Source organism: Antechinus flavipes, chromosome 3, assembly GCF_016432865.1.
Source record: "Antechinus flavipes isolate AdamAnt ecotype Samford, QLD, Australia chromosome 3, AdamAnt_v2, whole genome shotgun sequence".
In the NCBI taxonomy this organism is placed as follows: Eukaryota; Metazoa; Chordata; class Mammalia; order Dasyuromorphia; family Dasyuridae; genus Antechinus; species Antechinus flavipes.
In genome coordinates this window covers 171,878,129-171,903,044 of record NC_067400.1, presented here as the reverse complement: position 1 = coordinate 171,903,044, position 24,916 = coordinate 171,878,129, and the positions used below count along the sequence as shown (strand labels likewise).

The window sequence follows — 24,916 nt, the reverse complement described above, 5'->3', positions numbered from 1 at the left end:
GCAGACTCCTTGTTAGAGATTAGAATTTTAACATTATTATTGGCCAGGAAAAAATGATAATTAAAAAAAAATTGGCCTAACGGTCTTACCATTACTTCCTGGTATGTTTCAATGCTTATTTCAAAAGATGATGTTAGCTCTTATGACACAAGCTTAGTTGTTATATGTGAAATGAGATTGTGAACCCCTTGACAGTTACATGAACAAAACATACCTGACAAATGTTTGGTTAATTAAACATAACTTAGTACTGTATTACAAGTGCAATTCAATTTGAAAATGTTATATTTACCTTTACTGGAAATTTCAGCTGATTATACAATTCGGAAACTAGAAGATTATGACCAAGGGTCTTCCTCATCTTCATTATTCGTACAATAGCGGCATCAATCTGATATTGTCTATCCTGAAACACTCGTTCTGTGGTGCTAACTTGTTCTTCAACCTAAAGTTTAATAAATAATGAAATATAGGAAACATTTAAAAATTAGTTCTTTAACATACTTGAATTTTAAAGAAAAAAAATTCTACATGACAGATCAATTTACAAATCAGACATAAGATTATTTTACTTATACCCCTCCCCCACCACGCGCGCACGGCCACGGACAGACGGACGGACACACAGACACACCCACCCACCCACCCCTGAAGTATCATTCCCATTTTGTAAAGACATCAAGGCTCAGGAAAGCTAAGTGATATGACCAAAGATCTTCCCAAGACTAAGTCAGTCTCTCATATAAGTGGATAAGAGCTATCAATCTGAGAATATCCCAGCTACTACATAGTTACATAGTAAGAATTTGGGGAGGGGCTACTGTATTTCTGAAGGAGTGTGGCGCAGTAGGAAAGAGCACTCCTTCTAGTATGGCCATGAATAAATTATTTCCCTTATATGAAAAGGAGGATATTGGGGCTAGATGAGGTTGAAGATTCCTTCTAGCTTTTAAGCTATAATCCCTATGTTTAAGTATACCATGGATATATAAAATTAACTGCATTGTTTGAGATATGAAAGGACATTTTATTAATCAAGATAAATAAGCCAGTGCTCTATATGTATAATTAATTTTTATTTATGCAAGAATTTTAGAGAGTAGCTTATCTGAATTTTTTTTTTTTTTTACTTTGTCATTTGTAACAACTCTAAGTATATAAATAAGCAGTGTCTTGAATAAGGAGAGTGATCAAATATTTGAATTATGTGAATTCTAGGTTGAAAAAAATAGCCCTATTCTGGTCCTTCAAAAGCTCATACATTGAGAGACAAAGTATTTCAACAGTATACTTGAGTAAATGACATAATAAAGGCCAAAGTATATTAAAACAGACTGGAAATGCCCCAAATAGTTTTATTTTGTTGGCTTTTCTTTGCACCTAGAATAAATTCATTATTATCAAGTTTAGATAGAATATTCAACATAAAGTGTCCTGTTTTTACAGGTTAATCTAGCTTTCTTTTTTCCAGATGAAGAAAAAGGCTTGAAAAGGTTCAAGTGACTTGTTAAATGCATACATACAATAAATTACACAGAGAATAAGGACTTAAATATAGGTACTTGAAATCCAAATTCTGTGCTTTTCACACTAATTTTACCATTTACTGTTTCTCTGAACAGTCTACATATTTAAACATACTAACATATAAGAAGTGTGCGTAGCTCCTACTTTTCATTTTTTCTCCTTATATTTGTATCTGTTAAGGTAATTATGAGAATGAAGCCTGAGACTGATCCTGAAAACCCCACACAAAGGAAGTGGCCTAGACTTTACTTTCTGAAGAGCCTCAAGAATGACTGTTTCTATCAATTTCTTATAAATTTTGGATAGCAAGCTTTTATTATTCATTAATGAACACTAAAATGTATATAAAAAAAAACTAATGCAGTTACAATATAATATACTTTTGACCTGTACTAACAGAAGGAAATTTGACCATAAAATAAATTAACTGACTCCTTAATAAATGTCATAAGAATATAAAAATAAATATAAAATTTAATACATACAGTTTCTTTCATCTGGATTTGATTTATCTTTATTCTGAACAATTTGTGCTTGAAATCTCCATTAAAGAAGAATTTATCTCCATCATCTACATCTTTGCCTTTTGGGCTTTTAATCAGTACGCGTGCTTTACCACAAGCCAAAGACTGTAAGGTTCTTCGTAATTCACTATCCTCTGTATATAGGAAAAAAGGTAGTTACAACATGACATTTAACTGAATAATGCATTTATCATTTCTTAATGTTGCCATTCTGATAATACTAATTATTAAATTTTATAAGAAGGGGAACCAGTTTACATATAAATCAATCAAGTTTTATTATATACCTATTGTATGTCAGGTATTTTAAGGTGTTGTGTGAACACCATTAACAAGTGGAGGGGAGGAAGGGTTACATTCCAAGCATACATTGCAAGCAAAGGCATGGGGGGGCAGGAGATGGAATACCATATATGAAAAACAGAAGAAGGCCAGTTTGTTAGATCACAACACACAGGAAGGGCTATAGATTTATTGAATCTGAAGAGAAAAGGTGGGGCTAAGTTATTAATGACTTTAAAAGACAAAGAATAATTTCTATTTTATCTAGAGGAAATAGAGTATGACTGGAGTTTATTAAGTAGGAGAGGGATATAATCAAATATATATCACAGGAAAACCAGTTTGGTAACTGTGAGACTTGAAGTAGGGATATTGATTTAGAAACCCCTATGGCACTCTAGAGCGTGGCTTCTTAAACTTGTTTCACTCTCCACCCCTTTTTGCCCAAGAAATTTTTACATGACCCTGAATGTATGGGTATATAAAATAGGCATCCAACTCAAAACATTTACTGACAACAAATCATAATTTTGCTACCTCCCCATATTCAGGTACATGACCCCATAGGGGATTTCAACTCACAGTTTAAGAAGGTTTGCTTTAAATGAGAGGAAAACTAAGTTGGTAGGTAGTGAAGAGTAGGCATTTCAGCTCCCCACATGTCATGTGAGAGGGCAGATAGGAGTGATTTGGGGAACAGAAAATAGCCTAATTGGAAATAATAACTATGTGTAGTGAAGGAGAGGGAAGAGCTGGAAGTAACTTGATCTTCAGATCACAAACCTGAGACTGAGAATGATTTGGGAAGCAAAGAGTAATTCTATTTGGGATATGGTAAATTTGCAATGTCTCTAGGACAGTCAGTCTGAAATGTCTATTAGGCAATTGATCATTTGGGACTGAAGCTCAGTAGAGAGGCCAGGCTCTATGATTCCTCTAAATAGAGATTATTTGTGAGTTATGTTTAAAATAATTATCCCCATTTTATAAACGAGGAAACTGCAGTTGAGGGAGATTAAGTGACATGCCTAGGGTCACACAACTAGGGTCTGGAGAAAATTCAGTTAAGACTTCTATTACAGATGATGATCAGCCAGGGGAGACTGAGAAGGTAGTAAAACCAGTTGGAGGTAGCCTAGAAGAGTAACAAAAACCCCATTAGTGTCCACAAGGACAAAGTGGTCAACAATGTCAAATGCAAGAGAAATCAAAGATGAGAAGTGAGAACAGACCATCAGATTTGGCTAATTAGGAAATCTACAGTAATTTTTATAAAAAGTTTTAATTAAGGGAAAAATCAGAAGTCGGGGTGCAAAAAGAATGAAGACTGAATGAGGGGAAGACTAGAGACAAATTTTTCTATGTAGGAAAGAAAAGTTCATAGACTAAGGAAATTTTAGTTTCTAGTGAAGGTTTTTATCATGACACATATAGCATTCACACGCTTGTACGCAGATTTAATACGGCAATTAAACAGTTTTTGCAGTGTCCCCTCAAGTTCTTTTTGCTCTTTTCTACGTATTTAACCTTTTCTTGGCCTATCATTATTATTTTCCCATTTTCCTCAACAACTGCCCCTATCAATAAATAAAAATAATCAACAATTATACTCAAATTTCTGATAAATTTGTTGGGTTTAAAATTTTCCATTTTACCCTGCACCTATAGTCCCATCAAGTCTCTACCAAGTGGTGGAAAGCACATATCTTCAGTCAAACTGGTCACCTTTTTGATCATGAGAATTCTTATGTCTATCAAAATTGTTATGTCTTATACTCATTATATAAATCATGGCTTTTTTTGTTGTCATTGATCAGTTGTGTCTGACTTTTCATGATTCCCATGGACTATACTAGGGCCTTTTATCTTTCACTATCTTTCAGTCTAAAATCATATTCATTGTTCCCACGATGCTACGTATTTATCTCATCCTGTCTTCCCTTTTCCTTTTGTCTTTAATCTTTAACAGAATCAGGGTCTTTTCCAATAAGCCATGTCTTCTCATTATGTGACCAAAGTATTTAAGCTTCATGTAAACTTTTCTGTGAATAGCCCAACTAATTTCTTTAAGTATTGACTGATTTTGATCTCTTTGCTCTCCAAGGGACTCTTAAAGCCTTCAGGCACATTTGATTTTGAGTGCCTAGTTTTCCTTATAGTTCAAGTTTCATAGCTATGCACTGCTATTAGAAAAGCTGCAGTTTTGACTCTATAGACCTTTGTTGGCAAGGTGATGTTTCTGCTTTTTAGTTTGCTGTCCAGATTTGCCATAGCTTTCCTTCTAAAGATCAAGCATCTTCTAATTGTTCTTCTGGTTTTGCTCAATTCACTTTATGTTACTCATTTTTAGAGTAAAGGAGAAAGGTATGTCTGAAGGGAGTAATCAAAGTTTAAAGATTATAAAGAGAAAGGAAGACTGAGGAAAAATCTGCTGGAGAAGACTGAAAGGAACAGAATCAAAGATATATGTGGAAGGTTTGGCTTTGACAAAGAGAAAGGCAATTTTATTATCAGAAGTAGGGAAAGTAGAAAATGGGGGATGATGAGTAGGCTTTGAGATTAAAATAGAGAGCTCATTTCAAAAAACCTTAAATTTTCTCAGTAAAGTAGAAGGCATGATATTCAATAGCAAGGAGAATGAGATTATAGGAGAGGAGGCTTGAGAAGAGAATTTGGAATAATTTTTGTTGAAAGCACACATCTTCAGTCAAACTGATTCACCTTTTTGATCATGAGAATTCTTAAGTCTATCAAAACTGTTATCCCTTATACTCATTATATAAATTATGGCTTTTTTTGGTCATTGATCAGTTGTGTGCACTGCAGAGAGAGCTCGGTTGAAGTCAGATAACAATTTGTCATATAACTAATCAGCACAGTTGCCTGATTATTTCAAGCTTCATTCTGATGCATTTGAGTAGGAATAAAGAAAAACAGATGATGGGAGCAATTCAAGGCTGGAGTTTTCTTTTGAACAAGACTTAAGCAGCAACAGAATAAGCAATGAGCATATAAGAGTAGAGAACAGTGTAATGATGAATTGGTTAACTATAGGGTCAAGATCGGGAAAGGAAGAAAGAGAAAAAATAATAGAAGATCAGTACATATAGGGTAAAGGGATAGGAAGTTTCTTTGAGGGGTAAGAAATAGGGAAAAAAATAGAATATTAAAATTCTCAGACTTTCTGATCAAAGAAGTGAGTAACCATGAGAGCCAAGGTGTGATTATTCCTGAGTAGCTGAGAGTTTAGGGAGTTTGAGGTAATATCATTACAAAAGACCAATCCCATAGTATCAAGGCAGGAATCTGGGAGGAGACAAAGACAGTGAAATAGGTACTGAACTCCTTAAGAAAGGAGGGCAGAACGATACAACATCTACAATATAATCAGAAGCAAATAAGTACTTTGAAGATGTTAACTGGATATTTTGAAAATATAGTTTTCCCCACCTACACCAGTAGCCATTTTAATTTCTTCAAAACTGAATTCATCTCCTTCATTAAACATAAGAAGCACTAATGTCTGAAAGAGTGACACCTGAAACTCCTTCTTTCCCTAAGAGAAAAAAAAAGATAAATAAGTTAATATTTATTTTTGAAATAGTACATCCCCTATCCCCACCAGCCATATTAATTATTCCCTTGTCCTTATCCTACCGAGTTCCTTTTAAAGTCAATGGGCATTTCATTCAGGATTTAAGAAGGATTAAAAGACAAAATATATGACAGAAAAGGGAGAGGTAGCCTTAGTGGCTAGATAGAATTAAGATGACCTGAGTTCAAGTATCTTAACTTCCCAGTGTCTAAATCCTGAGATTTTTTTTAATGAATACCATATTGTAAATTATAGTCTATCTGTACTATTAAGAAGAAATTCCTTAGTAGGAGCTCCCCAATGGAAATCACAGGTTTAGTTAAAAAACGAAAAGTGGGAGGCAGCTAGGAGGCACAGTGGATAGAGCACCAGCTCTGAAGTCAGGAAGACCCGAGTTCAAATGTGGCCTCAGACTTCCTAGCTGTTCAACTCTGGGCAAGTCACTTAACCCCAATTGCCTGGGGGGGGAGGGGGAAGGGAGGCGGGGAGGGGCTGAGGGAGAGGAAGGTAGGAAAAAGAGAGAAACAAAATTATAAAGGAAGAAAAAAAATGACTTGTATTTTTGTTAAATATTCCCACTTATGCTACAAAATAGCAGCTACCTGACATCTATATAGGTGAAAAAGAGTTCCCACATCAATGGAACCATTGATAACTTCTTTACCATTTCCCCAAAGGCTGCTATTGAAATGGCATGAGACTCTTTAAGCTCAGGTTCCCTGTGTAAGTCTGTTGTATACCACCAAATACAAGCTCAGGCTCCATTTATTTATTTCAACTTTTTTCCCCCCACTAAGAAAATAATCTTAAAAGATTAGTCATTTTTTTGGGGGATCATTCTTTACCATATAAAATAGGTGAGATTATCTGAGCTAGTTTTGATTCAGAATTATTAGTGCTTATTTGGAATGAAAATTAATTTGTATAAAAACAATGTACCAGAAGCATTATTACAAAACAGAAAATAGATTGGATATATACACACAAAAGCATCTCTTTAAAAATTAAGGTATCAAAACTCATGCCATTATTTTGATATTTAAAATTTACAACAGATTTTCATTAAGATAAACTAGAAAATAAATTACTATAGCCTTTCCTAATACAGAATAATAAAGATGGAACAAAAGGTAATAAAGGAACATTCTAGTTATTTAATACCTTTGAAACATCTTAAGTTTAAATTTTAATTGCAAGTTTTATATTACAGCACTAAGTTTTAATTTATTAGAAATTATCTATTTTTAAAGACAAGACATTTGAATTGTTTCCCTCTTTCTTTAGCAATTCCTTAATTGCTAAAGTTACCCAAGCTAAGGAACATAGTCTACTGTACAGAATTAAGTGTCACTACTGAATGATTTCTTTTTTTTCCAATTCCAAAGTAAAACCAACACTTCTTTTTCCCCAAACTGTTATTTCCATGAGAAAGGGTGTATGTAGGGAAGAGGGGAAAGAGAGAGAGGCATGATGCTTATTTGTTGTTTAAAATGAAAAAATCTTGATAAAATGATTATGCTTAAGAACCACACTATAAGATATTCAATTAACATACTTCTTTGAATTCTGCTTTTAAAACAGCATGTCCCAAAGTGGTTTGCCATTGAAGCTTTCGACCACTGTGCTTTCCAAGATAAAATGTCTTAAATACTTCTTGAAGTTTAACCATCTGTCAATGTAAAAGGAAAAAAAAATTACTTATACTGTTAAATTTTGCATAATCTAGATTTAGATGAAAAACCAAATACTTCAAATTTATTTAAAAAAGAATTCTGAATATAACAATTCTCTTCACATAGCTTTTATTTAAATTGTTTCTTAACTAGATGAAATAATTTTTTTCCTTTGCTATTTCATGGTGGTGGTCTTAGAAGTATTACTAGCTATTTATGTGACCATTTGTCAAGTAAGAAAATCACTGTCAACTATATATTTTAAGTGGAAAATTATACACTATAAAAATAGATAACCAAGGGATGAATCTTTTAAAACTTTTTATACTTACTATGTGGTGAACACTGTACAAAAATAAAGAGGTTCTATTACCCTAGCTAGAGCTGAGCAATACTAATTTCTCTCAGCAATTGTACAAAAAATATTTTGAGTCTATTCAAAGTAAACTGACAATTTTTCAAGGTGCTACTACCAGCATAAACAGTCTGATGCTTTAGAATACTTATGATTTCCCAACATTCTCTAGATTTAAATTTAATTTTTTAATACAAATGATTATTAATTACTTGGAATTGTTCACATCTGATTTCCATCAATAATCATTTCTGTTGGTCTTTGTAAGAATATCAGACCTAGAGTTAGGAAGACTCATTTTCCCGAGTTCAAATTTAGCTTCAGACACATCCTAGCTGTGTGACCTGGGCAAGTCAATCACTTTACCCTCTTTGCCTCAGTTTATTCATCTGTAAAATGAGCTGAGAAGGAAATGGCAAACCACTCCACTATCCTAATCCCCAAAAGAGGTCACAAAGACTCGGACACAACTGAATTGACTGAACAACAAAACCATTTGTTCAATATCTATTCAGTTTGTAGGCATAATATTTATAACTTATAAGTTCTCAGAAATGGCAATAGTCATACTTATTTAAGGCAACTTTGTATAGTGACCAGATCTACAAGTGGATAATATTTATATAAATTTCAATAACAGTACATTAGCATTTATGTAATATATATTTGATAAGCATTTTCCAAATACTATCTTATTTTATTTTCACAACAACTCTGGGAAATAGTGCTATTATTATCACCATTTTACAGGTGCCCAGGATCACATTGCGTCTGAGGCTAGGTCTGTCTTTTGGACTCCTAGTTTGGCATTCTATTCACTGCATTATCTATAATAATGACAATGTTCAATTCTTACCTTTACAAGTCTATTAGGTTAAGAGAAAGTTCACATAATAATAAATCATGAAAGAAATAGAAATTGGTGTAAAGAGAATACAATTATTTTTAAATTGATCAAATTGACCTTTTGACAATATTACAACTCCTAAGGCTATTGCCAAATATTGGCAAATAAAAATCATGAATGTATTATCAACACAAGAGTTTCACTATATAACAGTATATGTCTGCACGAAAGATGTTTATGCTAAGATGGTAGCCTTTAGACATACTGGGTTTCTATGAAACTATTAAGAGATGCACTATAAATAATACTTCTTTTTAAGAGTACTTACCTCTGGAGTTAAATGCACTTCCATAGGTGTGTATGTTGGCCAGTATCCCATAGTAAGTATATTTACTGTTAGGTCTATATTCCCCGGGTCACTCTGATTCTGCATGTACTAAAAGCAAAGTTGTTCATTATTAAAAACAAAAACAAAAATAAACTTAAGTTTCCCCATAACTCGAACATGAATGATGTTTTAAAAATTATGCCATCTACTTAGTTCACAAAATATACCTGTTTAAACTGAATCATAATGTCTTTGGAGAGCTCCATATCCTTGAACATTCCCTCCAACTTGCTGGTGAAAGCAGCACCACATTCTGTTCCAAAAGTAAAAAGATTGTAAGAAATAAAAAAAGAAGTAAAAGAAATCATTGTGAAGAATCTCCAAGAATAAGGATGGGAAAGAATATCTCATTGTTGCAATTGCTCACCATGTTTTAGTTTTGACAACATAGACTTTTCAGCATCAACAGAAGCACTCTTTCCAACAAGGAGTCTTTTTGCCAAATCTTTCTTATAAAATGCCTCAAAAACATCTTTACCTATTTATGGATCAAAATAAAAATAAAGGTTATATATTATGAGTTAAAAGAAGAAATTAATATTCAAAGCTATTTTTTCAATCAGAAAATCCCTGAATAGTATTTATTTAGGAATAAAACCAACTTTTTTTGACATTTAAATGATTGTAATAACATTAGTTACACCAGAGTCTCAAAATCAAAGGCTATCTTTACTCCCCCCAATTTCTTACTAAAGTTGATGTAATTTATACGTGGTTGAACTTGTTAGCTCAATAAAATAATTTAAGTAAAAACAGGTCCAAATACAGAAATTTTAATCCATCCAACACTACTGACATTTCTGAAAGTAAAATTTTGTTCAATGTAAGAAGTTATTTCTTACCATGAATAAATCTGAATATTATCATGATTTTGTCAAGAATTCTTTCTAGTTCTTCATCTGTTGCTTCTTTATTACCAGCTCTAAGCTTGGAATCAACATGTTTTGCTAAGAAATCAAAATAATTAAAAATTATTTTAAAATATGCATTTAAAATAAAGAAATCAAAATCAGCAAACAGAATTAAACCAAGACACATCCTGAAATAGTTTTGTGGCTCAAATTTGTGATTTCATTGGTATAAGGAACTCCCTCTGAGGAATGAATCTTTTGCACTAATGAAGATTTTCTAGTCAAGTTTTTCATAATAGTGTGAGACTCACTGAAGTTACAGGAATTGAATAGGGTCCCAAAGTAACAGAGGTGAGATTGAGATTTGAACTATGTTTTCCTGATTCCCAAGATCAGCTCTCTAGAAATAGAAACTGCCTGACCTGGTACATGTGAAGGCTTTTGAGTTTTTCATTCTCAGGATAATTCAGATTAACTACAGAAAGCAATCTTAAATAGAGAGGAACAGTAGGCATAAAACCTGTTGAATCCTTAGTTACAGAAAGTGATGGCAAATAAGTCAAATAATTTCCCCAAATGATACATAAACTTAAGAAAATACTTTATGAACTCTTTTAATGTCTCCAAAATAATAAAGCATCTAGGGAATCCTGAATTATTCATTCTGATTATTTTAGAAAACCGTGATTTTAATTTGCTTTTATATTAAATTATTCCTCTTAATTCAACATTATTTATTAAATAATAGGTATTGTGCTCTCAAGAGTATGTGCCTTCTTATCCAATACAGAGTAATTCGTTTTGATATGTAGAGTTGTACCAGTTTTTTAAAAAAGGAAAAAAAATTAGCTCTCCTTCCTCCTGGTATAACTGTCAAGAGTACATTTAATAGTATGTGGTGAATAATCTTGTTAGCTTGAGAAAACTCATGTAATTTAATCATTCTTTGCAGACAATATGATACAAAAACGATGAAGAGAATGTGCCCCTTGTCTAGGACATTATACATTGGAGTCTCATCATTGTACTCACAATTAAAGTGAAGATTATAACATATAATATGTCATCTCAAACTGCATGGATAATTATATACATTCTGTCTTCATAAACTGAAGTTCTAAAGTTATTACTACTTATATACAAATTAAGAAATACTAATAGGTGTTAAAAGTTAAGTTACATCAATAGTGATTTAGAGCATTTTATAATTTTATAATTTTTTCATCTGAAACCTTCTTGTTCATAATGTCCTTTGACCATTTAACTGAGAAATGACTTGTATCTTATAAATCTGACTCTGTTCTCTATATATTTTAGAAATGAGGTCTGTAACAGAAACACTGATTGTAAAAATTGTTTCCTAGTTTTTAGAATGGGCAACATTCATTCAACATTCTACTGAATATTTCTACTTTTGGAAACCAAACTCAAATTTCTTAATGAAATATTTACTCTAATGGGGTGTGTTATTTTGCTTCTTCAAAATGACTTTTTTTGCAAATCCAAATTTTTTTTTTTTAAATTTTAGGCTTTCTTTCTTTCTTTTTTTTAATTTTAAATTTTATTTTATTTAATAATAACTTTGTATTGACAGAATCCATGCCAGGATAATTTTTTTACAACATTATCCCTTGCATTTGCTTATGTTTCGTTTTTTCCCCTCCCTCCCTCCCTCCACCCCCCCCCCCAAGATGGCAAGCAGTCCTAAATATGTTAAATATGTTGCAGTATATCCTAGATACAATACATATTTTGCAAATCCAAATTTTAAAGGTGATAAAGACATGACAGATTTTTTTCTCCAGAAAAAGAATTTTATTTCTAGAATTTTATATATATTTTATATTTGTGTTTCAACTAATTTGTCTTTTGCCTTAAAAGGTGTTTTATATAAATTTTTTTTCTTACCTATTAGTTCTGCCGGCTTATTTGGTCTCTTGTTGATAAATGTTTCAAAGGATTCTTTCATCAAGTTAATGAATTTTTCATTTTTCTGAAAGCATACTTCTATGATGTGGTCCACTTTATCCTTAAAATCTAGTAGTTCTTGTACCATATCTTTGTCCTTTTCAGGATTAACTACTATTGTTGTCCCAAAAGTCTGTAAATGTAAAAACAAATGAATACCAAATCATACATGACATCAAAAATTATTTTGTGTTCATATCAAAAATGACACTTAAGATAGAGAAGGGCTTAGAAATAAATTTTTATTTATTTTTTGTTAGAAGTTAGATTGAGGGGCAGCTATGTGGTGCAGCAGATAGAGCATGAGCCCTTTAGTCAGGAGGACCTGAGTTCAAACTTAGGGCTCAGACACTTAATACTTCCTAGCTGTGTGACCCTTGGCAAATTGCTTAACCCCAAATACCTCAGCAAAAAAAAAAAAAAAAAAGTTAGATTGAGATTTTTTTCCCCCCAGTTCTTTTCTCTGGATATGGATAATATTTTCCATCATGAGTCTTTTGGAATTGTTTTATGTTACAGCCTTTTGGGAATAATTCCAAATTACTTCCCAGAATGGCTGGATGAGTTCACAACTCCACCAATAGTGCAACAGTGTTCCAATTTTCCTACATCCTCTCCAACATTTATCATTTTTCTTTTGTCAGCCAATCTGTGTTAAGTGGTACCTGAGAGTTGTTTTAATTTGCATTTCTCTAACGAATAGTGACTTAGTGCATTTGTATATGATTATAGTTTTAATTTTTTCATCTGAAAATTGCCTTTCATAACCTTTGACCATTTAACTGAGAAATGACTTGTATCTTATAAATTTGACTCAGTTCTCTCTTTATGTTTTAGAAATGAGGTCTATAACAGAAACACTGATCTCTCCCACCGTTTAGGAATGAGTTTTTAATAACACCAAGTTAATTTATTAAAATCACTTTCCAAATTCAGTACTTAAAGTGTCCTAAGTCTAAAGGAACTTTAAAATGATGAAAAATTCTGGTCTATTATTACTTCTTAAAATAAATTTAAACAAATAAGAAAAAAAGATATACTTACCAAATAAAACCATTCTTATCTAGTCATGAATATAAGGCCAAGTTCATGGTTCAATATCTTAGATTACTTTCACACCATAAAAGTTAACTAATTTGATAAATTTTTCAGAACAGGCTTCTTTTGAGAATTAAATTATTAGAGAGAGCAGTAGCACAAACACTGCAGTGTTGGTTAGGGGAAATTGAGACTGGAAGCTCTTAGCCACAAACAAAACCTGGATGTCTAAACCAGTCACAATATGATGAGCTCCAGGGGAAAGGGATACCACTAGGATGCCAAAAGAATAACCTAACCCAGACTGATTTTGAAGACAAAAAAATCCCTTCAAATCACTATCGAAAATGGATCTATGATGGGCCACTATTAGGACAAAGAAGGGAAGAAAAAAGAAAGAAAACTATATATTTAAACTATTTGGCAATCTTATTTGTCAATTCATTGGAATTTTGGATATAGGATCTCTTTCAGAGTTTACTACATAGATCTCTCCTCCCTCATACCTAGTCTTTCTTCTTATTCTAATTATGTTAGTGTCATTGTGCATTGGTCTATCTAAAAAAAAAAAAAAAAGCATAAGACAATTATAAGTTTTAAAAGTGGAATTACAAAATGTCTTATGTCTTAAAAAAAACAAAAAACAAAAAACCCAACAGAATGTAAGCCACAAAGGATAGTCTTCATATTTGGCATAAGCACAACCTCTAATTCTTTTTAATTTGCAATGTCAATCAAATCTGAGATTAAAACAGAGTAAAAACTAACAATAATTCTGAAAACTAAGAGAAGTAGCTAAGATATAGAAGTAGCAGAAAACAGTACAATGAGCTCCCACTTAAAAAATTTCCGCAAACATATATAAAAACTGTAGACAAAATCCTGATGGGGAAATTCAAGAAAAAGTCAGATCAGAATAGAGAGCCAGCTAAAGATGTCTCTGAATACCTAGGAACATGGTCTACCCAGAAGTAGGGTGTACATTCAACATTCCAGCTTTAGGTACCATGGCAAGAGTGCCCATGATTCAAAAATCAGACCCAGTATTGTAAACAGGTGTTAAACTTACAGCTTTGTTGCCTACACACCATTTCTAGGTCACAAAGTCAGTGCAGAGTAAGGCAATGATCTGGTCCTGAGCTAGTGTTCCCACAGAGGAAGCCCCTGGGAATTATCTTGAAAGACAAGCAAATCCAGAAGCAAGCATGCCCAGAGCGAGATCTCATTTCCAGTTTCTTGCTAAGTCTGAAGCCTGCAGAGGAAAAACCAGGGCAGGAATCCCGAACCAAAAAAGTGCCTGTAGTTTTTCTCTCTGAACTAGCAGAGTTTCTAGTTGGCTGATCATGGTCGGGAACTTGCACGGCTCAGATAATGCAAGAAACAATCAGACTTTGCTTGGAACAGACACTCTGGGAGTCAATGTAAGTTTGTAGGTGCCTAGTCTGAACTAGAATCCTAGTCCTGGATTAAAATAATACTCAATAACCCTTCAAAGCAGCTGTGAGATCCACCCAGATCTACATTTTAGCAGTATATAGAGTCCAGATCTAACACCAAATCCAAAGTCAGTTGGATGAATGAACAAGCAACAAAAGAATCCCACCATATATGTTTTTTGGACATAGTACAGAAATTTGTTCCTCTTGATTATAAATGTTTATAATAAGATTTTTGTTTTTCTTCTTCAACTGGCTAGGGAGAGGTGGTGATGGGGGTAAGGAGAGAAGAGAGATTATTGATGACTGAAAAAAAATGTAATTACACACATACACATATATAAAAACCCAAATCTAAGGCCTGAATTTCATTTTAGAATAATGCCAAGCATTTCCCACAATACTTATCTAAATACCTTGATGTATTCACTCCAGTGCTGCAGGAGTATCTGTTGCCCTCCTTTTACTCGACTGAACAATTGGTACATCTGTGTGAGATCAGGCACTCTGTTTTCATCAAGCAAGTTATCAAGTCCTAAAATGAAATTAAAAAATAAATTTTAAGACATGATTATAGCTGGGTATACAAAGTCATGTCTGTAATTCCTGTTTGCTAGGGAGGGTAAGGCTAAGTCTTCAGTTCAGTTCAGGAGTTCTGTACTCCATCAAGTTGAGTCAATCAGGTATCCATACTGATTTCAATTGCAATATGGCAAGCTCCCAGGAGAAGGAGCTAGTTTGCCCAACTGTTTCTCAAAAGTTCTGAGATGATCAGCATTGGAATAAAGCTGTTTTACTTCCAAGTTGGGCAAGATGAGACAACACGGTCTCCAAAAAATCAAACACAAAGACATACATTTGCTACACTCAGTAAACCTATACATTAAAAATGTTGAGAATACATACAACATTAGGAATACTCCCTATGATAGTATGTCAATTAATGCTTAGTACTCATGTTTGCTCTGGCTAAAAGATAATTGGTATCCTTGTGATGATGATAGATGGAATAAGTCATTGGGATATCCTTAACTTCACTGAAAAACCAATTAATAAAGGACATTCCACAAGCCTGAAAAATTCATAAAATCATAAATTTTAGAACTGAAGGACTCCTTTGAATATATTAATAATATATTAGAAAACCAAACTGCAGAGATGCTGTGACTACCCAGGATCACAGACAACAAAAGCAACAAAAGCTGAGATTTGAACACCTGAGTCCTTGGGTTAAAAACCAAGTATTGTGTTTAATCACCAAATGTTCTTTCTGGTCAAGTCCCCAGGACTATTATTACTTGCCATTCTTTAGAAAATATAAACATAACTTTTCTTTATTAAAAAAATTTATGAAAGGAAAAAGATCAGTAGGATACAAACAAGGTTTAAGGCCTGATAATAATCAATCCGGTGGGTTAAAAATTGTTTTTCCATTTCTTTCCCATCGAAGTATGATTAATGTAGTCCATTTTAGTGAAAGACATTACTGTGCATTTAAAAGTTAAAAATTAGTTATCATTCAATAACATAAAATAACCAATCAGGAATCTAGGGAAAATTTGTCATCAGTATGGTAATACTTAGCCAGAGACTTTAACAATTTTGGCTATAACAAATTCAGTAAATCTGGCCTCAGACACTTCCTAGCTGTGTGACCCTGGGCAAGTCACTTAATCCCAATTGCCTCAAGAGAAAAATGAAATTCTATAGATAATTTTAAAAAGACTAAAAATTATTTCTAAATATCAAGGAGCCTTTCACTTAATAACATATCCTCTTCCTCAGCCCCACCAAGACTTCGTAGTCTTATTAGTAAAACATTCTTAGTACTACCCAAAAGCTATTCTTAGGTTCTATGGTGTTGGGTTTTTTTTTTTTTTGGGGGGGGGCAATTTAAATACTTTAAAATCAGAACTTATAGCTCCTGCCTTAAGTGCTATTAAATTCACTTTTAATCTTGGCTTTTAAAAAGGTATACATTATTTAGACTAGATATAAAAACTTACTTGGCCTCCAAAATGAACAGTATCATAATTTCCCTCTTTAATTCCACATTTCTTTCAAACATAAGCAATTTGTAAGAGATTACATTTTTTGAGCCAATTAATAGTTGTTATATTTTAAATGCTTACTTTCATCATATCAAATAAATGAAAATTTTTTTAAACATAGAAGTAGTCTTCAGAATAGTCTCTAAATTTTTATCCTATCAAGCAGTCATATAAATCTTTACTAAGAAACCCAAGAATTAAGTGCTACTGTGAGCTAGTTTATTCCCTGTTTCAAACCCCAAGTAACATGACACATGGATAACAAATCCCAATAATCTCTACATTTTATCCATTTTATTCTTCAATGACTATTAACTTTTAATTAATTTCTAGTTTTTCTAGACCATAACTTTGATGTAGAAATTAGATTCTTATTTTTCCATCTTACTTCTCTGAAATAATTAGATCACAGTACCATTAACTGTATTATATCCTTTTGACTTAATCACATTTCAGAGGGGGTAATGAAAGTGTCTGGGGACCTTTTAGCATAGAAATCATTTGGTGTAAATTTACCAGTAAGAGTTATACCATCTCTCTCTTCAATTTCCTCTCAAATTTTTAATCTGAGATTTTCCTTTTCCTCATGACCTGATTTTTACCATCTATGACTAGAACCACTACTATATTCTAAGTTCAGTATTTATAAAATGAAAAACATTATGCCTACTTGTGTTAATTATAGTGATCTCTAGGATAAAATCTAAGCTTTCTGAGATCAACCACTAGTTTTTTCTTTTGTGTATTTTTGTCTTTGTAAACCCAGCACCAATCACAGTACTTGTTGGTATAAAGTAGGAGTTGACCGAATATTCAAGATTGATTCATGGATCATCAGGACAGTAAAGAGCTCAAAGATCCAGTCTTTCATGTTATAGACAAGAACATCAAGATCCTAACTTTTGTAGAAGAGAGAAGCAAAACTGAAATCAGAATTAGAATCATGACTCCACAGATCACAGTTCTACTTCATCAAGCCGTTTCACTCAGGAATAAACATGCAGAGCCTGAAGGACATAATTTATTATTATGTGGAAAATTTTACCTTTCTGTAGAATCGCTGTTAAATGTTCACCTAAAAGTTGTTTCTCCACACAAGCAATTAGTGGTTTCCTATATATAAAAAAAGAAGAAAAAAGAAAAAGAAGAAGAAAAGAAAAGAAAGGCATCAAAAATATTACATGGCTTTGATACACTAGGCTAATTCCACGTGACAAGTAGAATGTTATATCACTGAAGCAAATATAGTAAATGTCCATTAATATAGAACTGAAAAACAGGCAAACTCAAATAATCAGAAAATTTTAAATGTGTAATGCTGAAAATTGTTTGCTCATCAAGACTGAAGTACTGTAAGATCAATCACTTTTTAATCATTAAAAGAAAATCAAAAATGCAAAATTAAAAAAAAATTGTTTTAGTTCTTGAAACGTAAGCAATCCACAAATGATATACATTAAAAATTATTAATCAGCATTCCCCATGATTCTAGAAAGAGGAATGAAATATTAATAATAAAGACCACAAAACTCCAAATAGTAAGCACAATATACAAACATGTTAAAATATTTAATTACCAAGTTATTAACAAGGAGAGTCTTCACTTATGAAGAAACCACAATAAAAATATTTTAAAAGAATTGACTGTGATTATATTAAAATTATATGAAGTCAAAAGAACAAAAAATAATCTGGCCTTTTTAAACAAATCTTCAGAAAAGAACTCCAACAAGAGAAACATTTCAACTATAACACCAAAGGGAAGGTTTTTGCTAATTATTTTCACCTGCAATAATGCTTTATTGTCGTCTTCATTCTAAATTTTATTGACATTTATAATTTCTAAGTGTCTTAGGAACAGAAAAAAAGATTTGAGAAACCCATTTCCTGACAGTGAAAAATAGAATTTTAATAAAACTGTCTTCCTGTCAATATCACCAAAAACATTTCTATTATGGATATAATTCCATGAATTTATATAGTCAATACCAGAAAAAAGATATTGGGAAACCCCTAACTTCTGGAGGAAGCAGCCAGCATTCCAACTCAGAAGGATTCTCCTTCTACATCTGTCTTAATTCCTATTTCAATCTTTTATGCCACAACTATGCACAAAAGATTAAAATTGTAGGTTTCTGTCAGTTTTCTGGACAAGAAAGTTTTTTTTTTTTTTTGAAATTACAGAATCCTTAGAAAGAGCTCTCTGCCAGGAGCAGTTGTGCTGTGTGCTACAGAGACATTTTCATGCTCATTTTTCAGAAGATAGAATTCTAACAGGAGAAAACATTTTCTATCTCCAATTTCAAGGACTCCGCCAGATACCTTTGAGATATAATGGATCCTCTGAGTTGCTCCTTCTATTAGATTACTGCTCAATTTTATCATTCCACACACAACACCTCGTGTCAGGAAGATCCAAGTTCAAATCCAGTCTCATATAATTGCTAATTGGACCTTGGGTAAGTCATAACCTCAGCCTTAGTTTCATAAAATGGCAGCATCCTCCCAGGGTTTTGTGAGGATCAAGTGAGATAACATTTGTAAGCCCTTTGCAAACTTTAAAGTGCTATATGTTTATATAACTATTAATTTTTTTCCAGTAAAGATAAGGTAAAAGAAATTGTGACTAATCACAATTTTTCCTCTTTCTCATTTCACACACCCCACATATTGTTTCTTAAAAGTTACAAGGTATTTTACATACATTATCTTATTTGATCCTCACAACAGCCCAATGAGTTATTTATTTTGCTGAGGCAATTGGGGTTAAGTGACTTGCCCAGAGGCACACAGCTTAACACTTGTTAAGCCTCTGAGGCCAGATTTGAACTCAGGTTCTCCTGTCTTCATAGCTGGTGCTGTGCTATCTAGCTGCCCCAAGTTATCATTTTACTTAGATAAGTGTCTTGTCCCAAGTCTCAAAGTTAGTAAATGGCCAATGGCTTCTAATCTGTCATTCTTTCCTTTACAGAATGCTGCTCAGAAATAAAAAACACCCAATGTATCTATAATGAGACAAATCAATTCTATAACTAAAGAGAGTGTTCTTGATTTTTGAAAAAGTGACTGGGAAAAGAAAATGAAAAAGTTATAAATTCATTCATTTCTTTAATTTATTGTTTTTATTTTTAAACAAATTGAATTGTGGAGTTAAAAAATAGTATCAAGGAACAAAAGAGATTCAGGGACAAAAGATTTAAGGGAAACTTAAAAAAATTAGAAAAGAAGGAGAAACGATATGAATTAATAAGTCTTAGAGACTAAAATTTTGTGTGAGGGACTAACAGTGATAAGTTTGTACAAATGGGAAAAAGGAGATGAGACAAATGAGAGAAAAATAATGCAGGTCTATAAATTCGGAGGTATATGATAATAAAGGAATAACGATTTCTTTATTCTTTTATGATTGACAGTTATCTAGAGTAAGACAAAAAAAAACCAATGAAGGAGAGAGAGACTGAGATGAAGGGTCCTGAAATGGGAGTGTCCTGCTCTAGAAGAGAAAAGACCCAACACTGCTTCTTTCAGGGATCAATTTTTCTAAAAGCACAGCAGAAAACAGAATGGAGTGCTCTACAAAGGCAGTAACATAAAAATGGGATAGATGAGGAAACTGCAGTTTGATTTCTCAGAAGATTTACCCTCATGACACTTAAAAAATAAATTAAAAAATAAGGCCCTATAAACAGAGTTGAAAAGAAAATAAAAAGAAATGAATAGTTTAAGTAAATTAAGTTGAATAAATCTATGGGAACAGGTAGATTAAACAATGCAATAAAATTAAAGAGGGGTGGTGCACTAGATCAAAAATCGAAAACAAAAGTCCCATGGGAATAAAAGATTTCCATCATTACTGCAGGCACTCTGTTACATTTGTTGATTCTGACTAAGTTTTACTCACTGATGTGAACTCAAAGACATAGAAGGAGGTTTACATCAATTCTCTCTATCTTCTAACTACCCAGCAAATTATTTTAAGATGAAAACATTAGATTAAAAAGTGGCAAAATCAGGCAGCATGATAATTATCTGGTACTACCTGGGTAATTGGGGCTGGTAGAACTTCTGGACTAGGGAGATCTAAGCTACACTGCATTATTCTGTTGAGATGCCAAACCATGTTCAATATCAATATATGAGAGCAAGGAATCACCAGGTTGCCAGAGGGTATGTACTGGTCTAAGTCAGAAAATGGAACAAGGTTTCAATATTGGGCAGTAGTAGAATCAAACTTTTGAGTAACTTCTTTACTTCCAATCTGGGTGAATTGAGGAGACCAAATTTTTTTTTCCTTCTAAAAGGAATGGAGGAATTATGTAAGTAAATATGGAACTGAAGATTCAATATTTGAGGTACACCTAATTAAACTCTAAAATATTCAATATCTGATAAATTCCAACCGAGTTCCATCAATAATAACGTGATCTCTTTTTATTTAACACTTTTAAATAGCTCAGCTTGAATTAATTTCCTTGAAAACAGGAAACTCCTATTAGGCAGAGCAGGTAGTTATTCCAAGTGTTTAAATTCAAATAGCTCCCTTCACACTAACACCCAACTTGTAGATTTCTTAAAAACAAATTTCACCTCATTAGGACATAATAACACTGAGCAAAGATTTGCCTTGTGAATGTTTCATAAATGTTAATGTGACTTATACAGATTGTAAAAGAAGAAAATTTTAACTATGGTAAAATTAGACAAAGTAAATAGTACTCACTGTGTGCTGTGATCTAAATATGTTATTACTCTGTCTCCTTCTTCTTCTAAACGTTTGTTTACATGGTTAAGATATTCTGGGACCTTTCAAATGAAAAAATGCCAAGAGATCAACGACAATACTAAAAGCACCACTCTATGATCATTTCTATGACCATTTTTTTCTGGGAAGTTAAAAAAAAAAGATTATATTTTCCTCAAAATGTATTCAGCAATTAGGCTTAGGAACAAAAATACCAAGATGCTAGATGTGGGGCTGTAAGAGGCCTAGCACAACTTGCTTATTTCCTAGATGAGGTCAAGGAATGGGGCTCAAGAGTCATATCCAAAGTCACACAGATTAATTCATGATTTGAACACAGATTCTTTGACTCCAAATCCAATACATTTTCAATTTTATTTTTCAGTTAACGAGACTTATTTTCTCTCACTTTCACACATTCCTCCCTTCAAAATCATTTTTACTGCCAACTTTTGTTCTTGGCTTAATCATTAAAATTCATTTTGAGGAAAACTTTTGCTACATTTTTTTTTTCACTGTCCTTCAACAATGGCTGAAGTGAATCAGTAATGGGGCAGGATGCTAAAAGTCAAAGTCACTTGGCATTATGATCTACATTCTCTTTTTTAGTGAGGTTCTATGGACTTCTCATATCTGGAAAAAGAAATTCATTTGTTTATGTGTTGATGAACAATTTATTAAATCAGAAGATATAAGACTTAAAATATTATGCTTCACATCCCATTCAATATTTGATTTGATGCAATGCTAATAAAAAGATTCTGTAAAGTAGCATGAGATTTCTCTACTCCAAAGCTTCTCACAGGGAAATCACTTTAAGTGTTGCTCTTTAAGAGCAACAACTTCATTCCTTGGCAGCTAAAGAGGAAGCAAAGTTCTGTTCTGGAATGTCTTGCTCAAATGAGGAGAAAAAACCACATAGTTGGAGTCCATGGCAACTACCTAAGTGCCATTTTGGAGAAAAGTTCAAAGGACGTGCTTATTAATCAAGTCATATGCAAAGAACTCATTATCAGGACATTAGCAGAGTGTGGAAAATTAATATTGGCTGGAATTCAGAAGACCACATCTCCTGGGTCAGCTCTGCCACCAATTAGCAAGGTGACTCTTTCTCATCATATAGAAAAGGGGAGATGCTGAATTAGATAACCTATAAATCCCTTTCCAACACAGATAATCTATTTCTAAAAATATTTTGTGGGAAAATTCATAATTTTTAGCTTTTATTATAATTGTTGTTGAATTTCAATTCATAAAGTGTAGTGGAAAGAGCATTGAATCATTGGACCTGGTTTCAAACTACCTCTAAATATTTACTTTATTTATAATAAAGGCTAAGTCACATGTAAAACCTCAGCTAAAGAAGGAATTATGGCTTTGAAGGTCTCATCCAGCTCCACCTCTTTGATCTAATGACTCTTTTCCTCACATATCTGTAGAAGCATCTATTTCACCTTTAATATTAATAAGCATTTTTTATTGTTGTTGAATTATTTCAATCGGATCCAACTCTTCATGATCCCATTTGGAATTTACTTTACAAAGGTACAGGAGTGTTTTGCCATTTCCTTCTCCAGCTCATTTTACAGATGAGGAAACTGAGGCAAATGGGGTTAAGTGACTTGCCCAGGGTCACATAGCTCGGAAGCAGTAAGTATTTGAGGCCAGATGTGAACTCAGGTCCTCCTGCTGTCAGGGTTGGTGCTCTATTCACTGCCCCATCTTATTTTTGTTTTTACTAAAGACAAAAATCCTACTTTACCTAAATATGGCTTTAAGAAAAGTTACAAAAGTATGTCAGCAAATGTACATATATTAAAATTAAAATCATCAATACTGAAATCAAACAAAAATATTATGGTTATATTTAATGTTTTTACCTCTCTTTCTTGCATAAGTCTTTGGCCTTCTGCAGCATATAAACAATTAGTCTCTTCCAAAAATTTCTGCTCAAATGAATCTTTATAGACCTAAGAAATGAACATTATTATTTTGTAACAAGAAATTAAAAGTCTTTGTTTCAGTTTTAAATTTGAGGTCATACAAGACATTTTAACATATAATTGGTACCAAGATTTAGGGAAAACAAGAATAAGTCAAAAGTTAAAAGTGACTAAAAAGTCACCTATTTTCCTTATGTGTGTTCTTTTATGTACCACTGTATCCCTGCCTCTCACAATTGCAGGTACTACTACCATGTTGGGCCTTGAAACAATTCTTTTAAATATCCTTGAAATAGTTACATCTCTCTAGCAATATGTCAGATTGGATCTCTTAGTGCCACTTAAAACTCCTGGAATCATGTTGGACCAATTTGGATTCCCGAGGCAGAAATACGTAAGTACATAGCTAAATGCTGGTTTTCAAATGTCAAAAATTTTCAGCAAGGCATGTTAGGCTGAATGTCAAGTTTACATAATCTAACATTGTTTCAAATATGGTTGTGTTTTTGTGGCACTAATGTCAGAAAGAACAGTTCCTCATCAACAATCCACAAAATCTGATACTTGTTCCTGGGTAGCCAAAATTTTAGACAATAAAATTCTCTCTAAAAAAAATTTTAAAAATCAGTATTTTTAGGAACATAGCAAGACTATAGACTATTAGACTATAGTCTATATTTAGTCATATTAAGATTACTGTAAAATTATTTAGCTAAATAACTTTCTACATGGCATATTTTTGCGTTAACATTTAGAAGAGTAGTTCAGATAATTTGAGAAAGATTCTGAAGCTCAAGTTATAATTTTTTTCTCTCATTTAGCTTTAAAAATATTCTAATTAAACAAATCTCACCAAAAAAGCAATAGTGATTGGTTTAGGAGAAAAACAAATCTATTAAATTCTTTTTTATATAGCATGTAGTACAGCATGTTACTAATTCTGGTTAATTAGCACTTTTAATTAAACCTATTTATGCATCTAGTTGCAAAAACTAGTCTAGTAGAAAACTATCATAAACACATGAGAGGGGTATTACATATAAACCAAACCTTTTGAGTTTTATAATTAGCAATATTTACTTTCTGAGTGTTCAGTTTGGATTCTGTCCCTTCCCCAGAGTTAAAATGTGGGAGAGAGGGGATTTTCATCATACCTTTTCTTAAAATCTCAAGGCAGAATTTTAAAATATATGTATAGGGCTTTTGTCCCCAAACCACAATCCATTAACTCTACAAGAACTCTGTTTTGCATTGAATAGACCTTCATAGATATGAACCATATTTAATAAGATCGTTTCAGAATAATTACTTCAGAGTACTAGAGAAATGCTTGCATAATCATGTGTATATTACATTATGCTAATTCTCTAAAAATGAAACCATGCTCCCCAAAATAAAAAGTTAAATCGGATGAAATAATGATCAATATAGCCAATAAAATGTAACTTCTTCCAACCCAGAAATCAGCTAGAAGTCCTTTGGCTAGAGAAAAAGGGATCTCCAGCAAAGTTAATGTCAGTGAAAAGAATGTGTGTGTACATATGCACATACTTCCCTTAGGAAGAAAAAGTAAAGAGCTCTTTTTAGCCCAAGGAGGTCAGAAATGTACCTTGTGGACTTTGGAAGTCACTCACATCTGCAGCAGTGACTAACAATATCCCAGGTTAAGAAGCTCCATGACAGCTGGCAGCACCCAG

General features: G+C 32.7%; 1 protein-coding gene across 1 annotated transcript in view; it reads right to left on the bottom strand.

Moving 5' to 3' along the window:
- CUL4A (cullin 4A) overlaps window positions 1–24,916 on the bottom strand; it is a 62,917-nt gene that overhangs the window by 3,135 nt on the left and 34,866 nt on the right. Inside the window, exons 7-19 of the mRNA XM_051984231.1 lie at window positions 23,157–23,246; window positions 21,256–21,338; window positions 17,581–17,648; window positions 14,901–15,019; window positions 11,951–12,143; window positions 10,034–10,138; window positions 9,559–9,669; window positions 9,359–9,444; window positions 9,132–9,239; window positions 7,484–7,597; window positions 5,784–5,889; window positions 2,013–2,185; window positions 293–445 (exon numbers count right to left, since the gene is read on the bottom strand). Coding sequence (XP_051840191.1) covers window positions 293–445; window positions 2,013–2,185; window positions 5,784–5,889; window positions 7,484–7,597; window positions 9,132–9,239; window positions 9,359–9,444; window positions 9,559–9,669; window positions 10,034–10,138; window positions 11,951–12,143; window positions 14,901–15,019; window positions 17,581–17,648; window positions 21,256–21,338; window positions 23,157–23,246 — 1,509 coding nt within the window. The remainder of the gene's footprint in view (window positions 1–292; window positions 446–2,012; window positions 2,186–5,783; window positions 5,890–7,483; window positions 7,598–9,131; window positions 9,240–9,358; window positions 9,445–9,558; window positions 9,670–10,033; window positions 10,139–11,950; window positions 12,144–14,900; window positions 15,020–17,580; window positions 17,649–21,255; window positions 21,339–23,156; window positions 23,247–24,916) is intronic.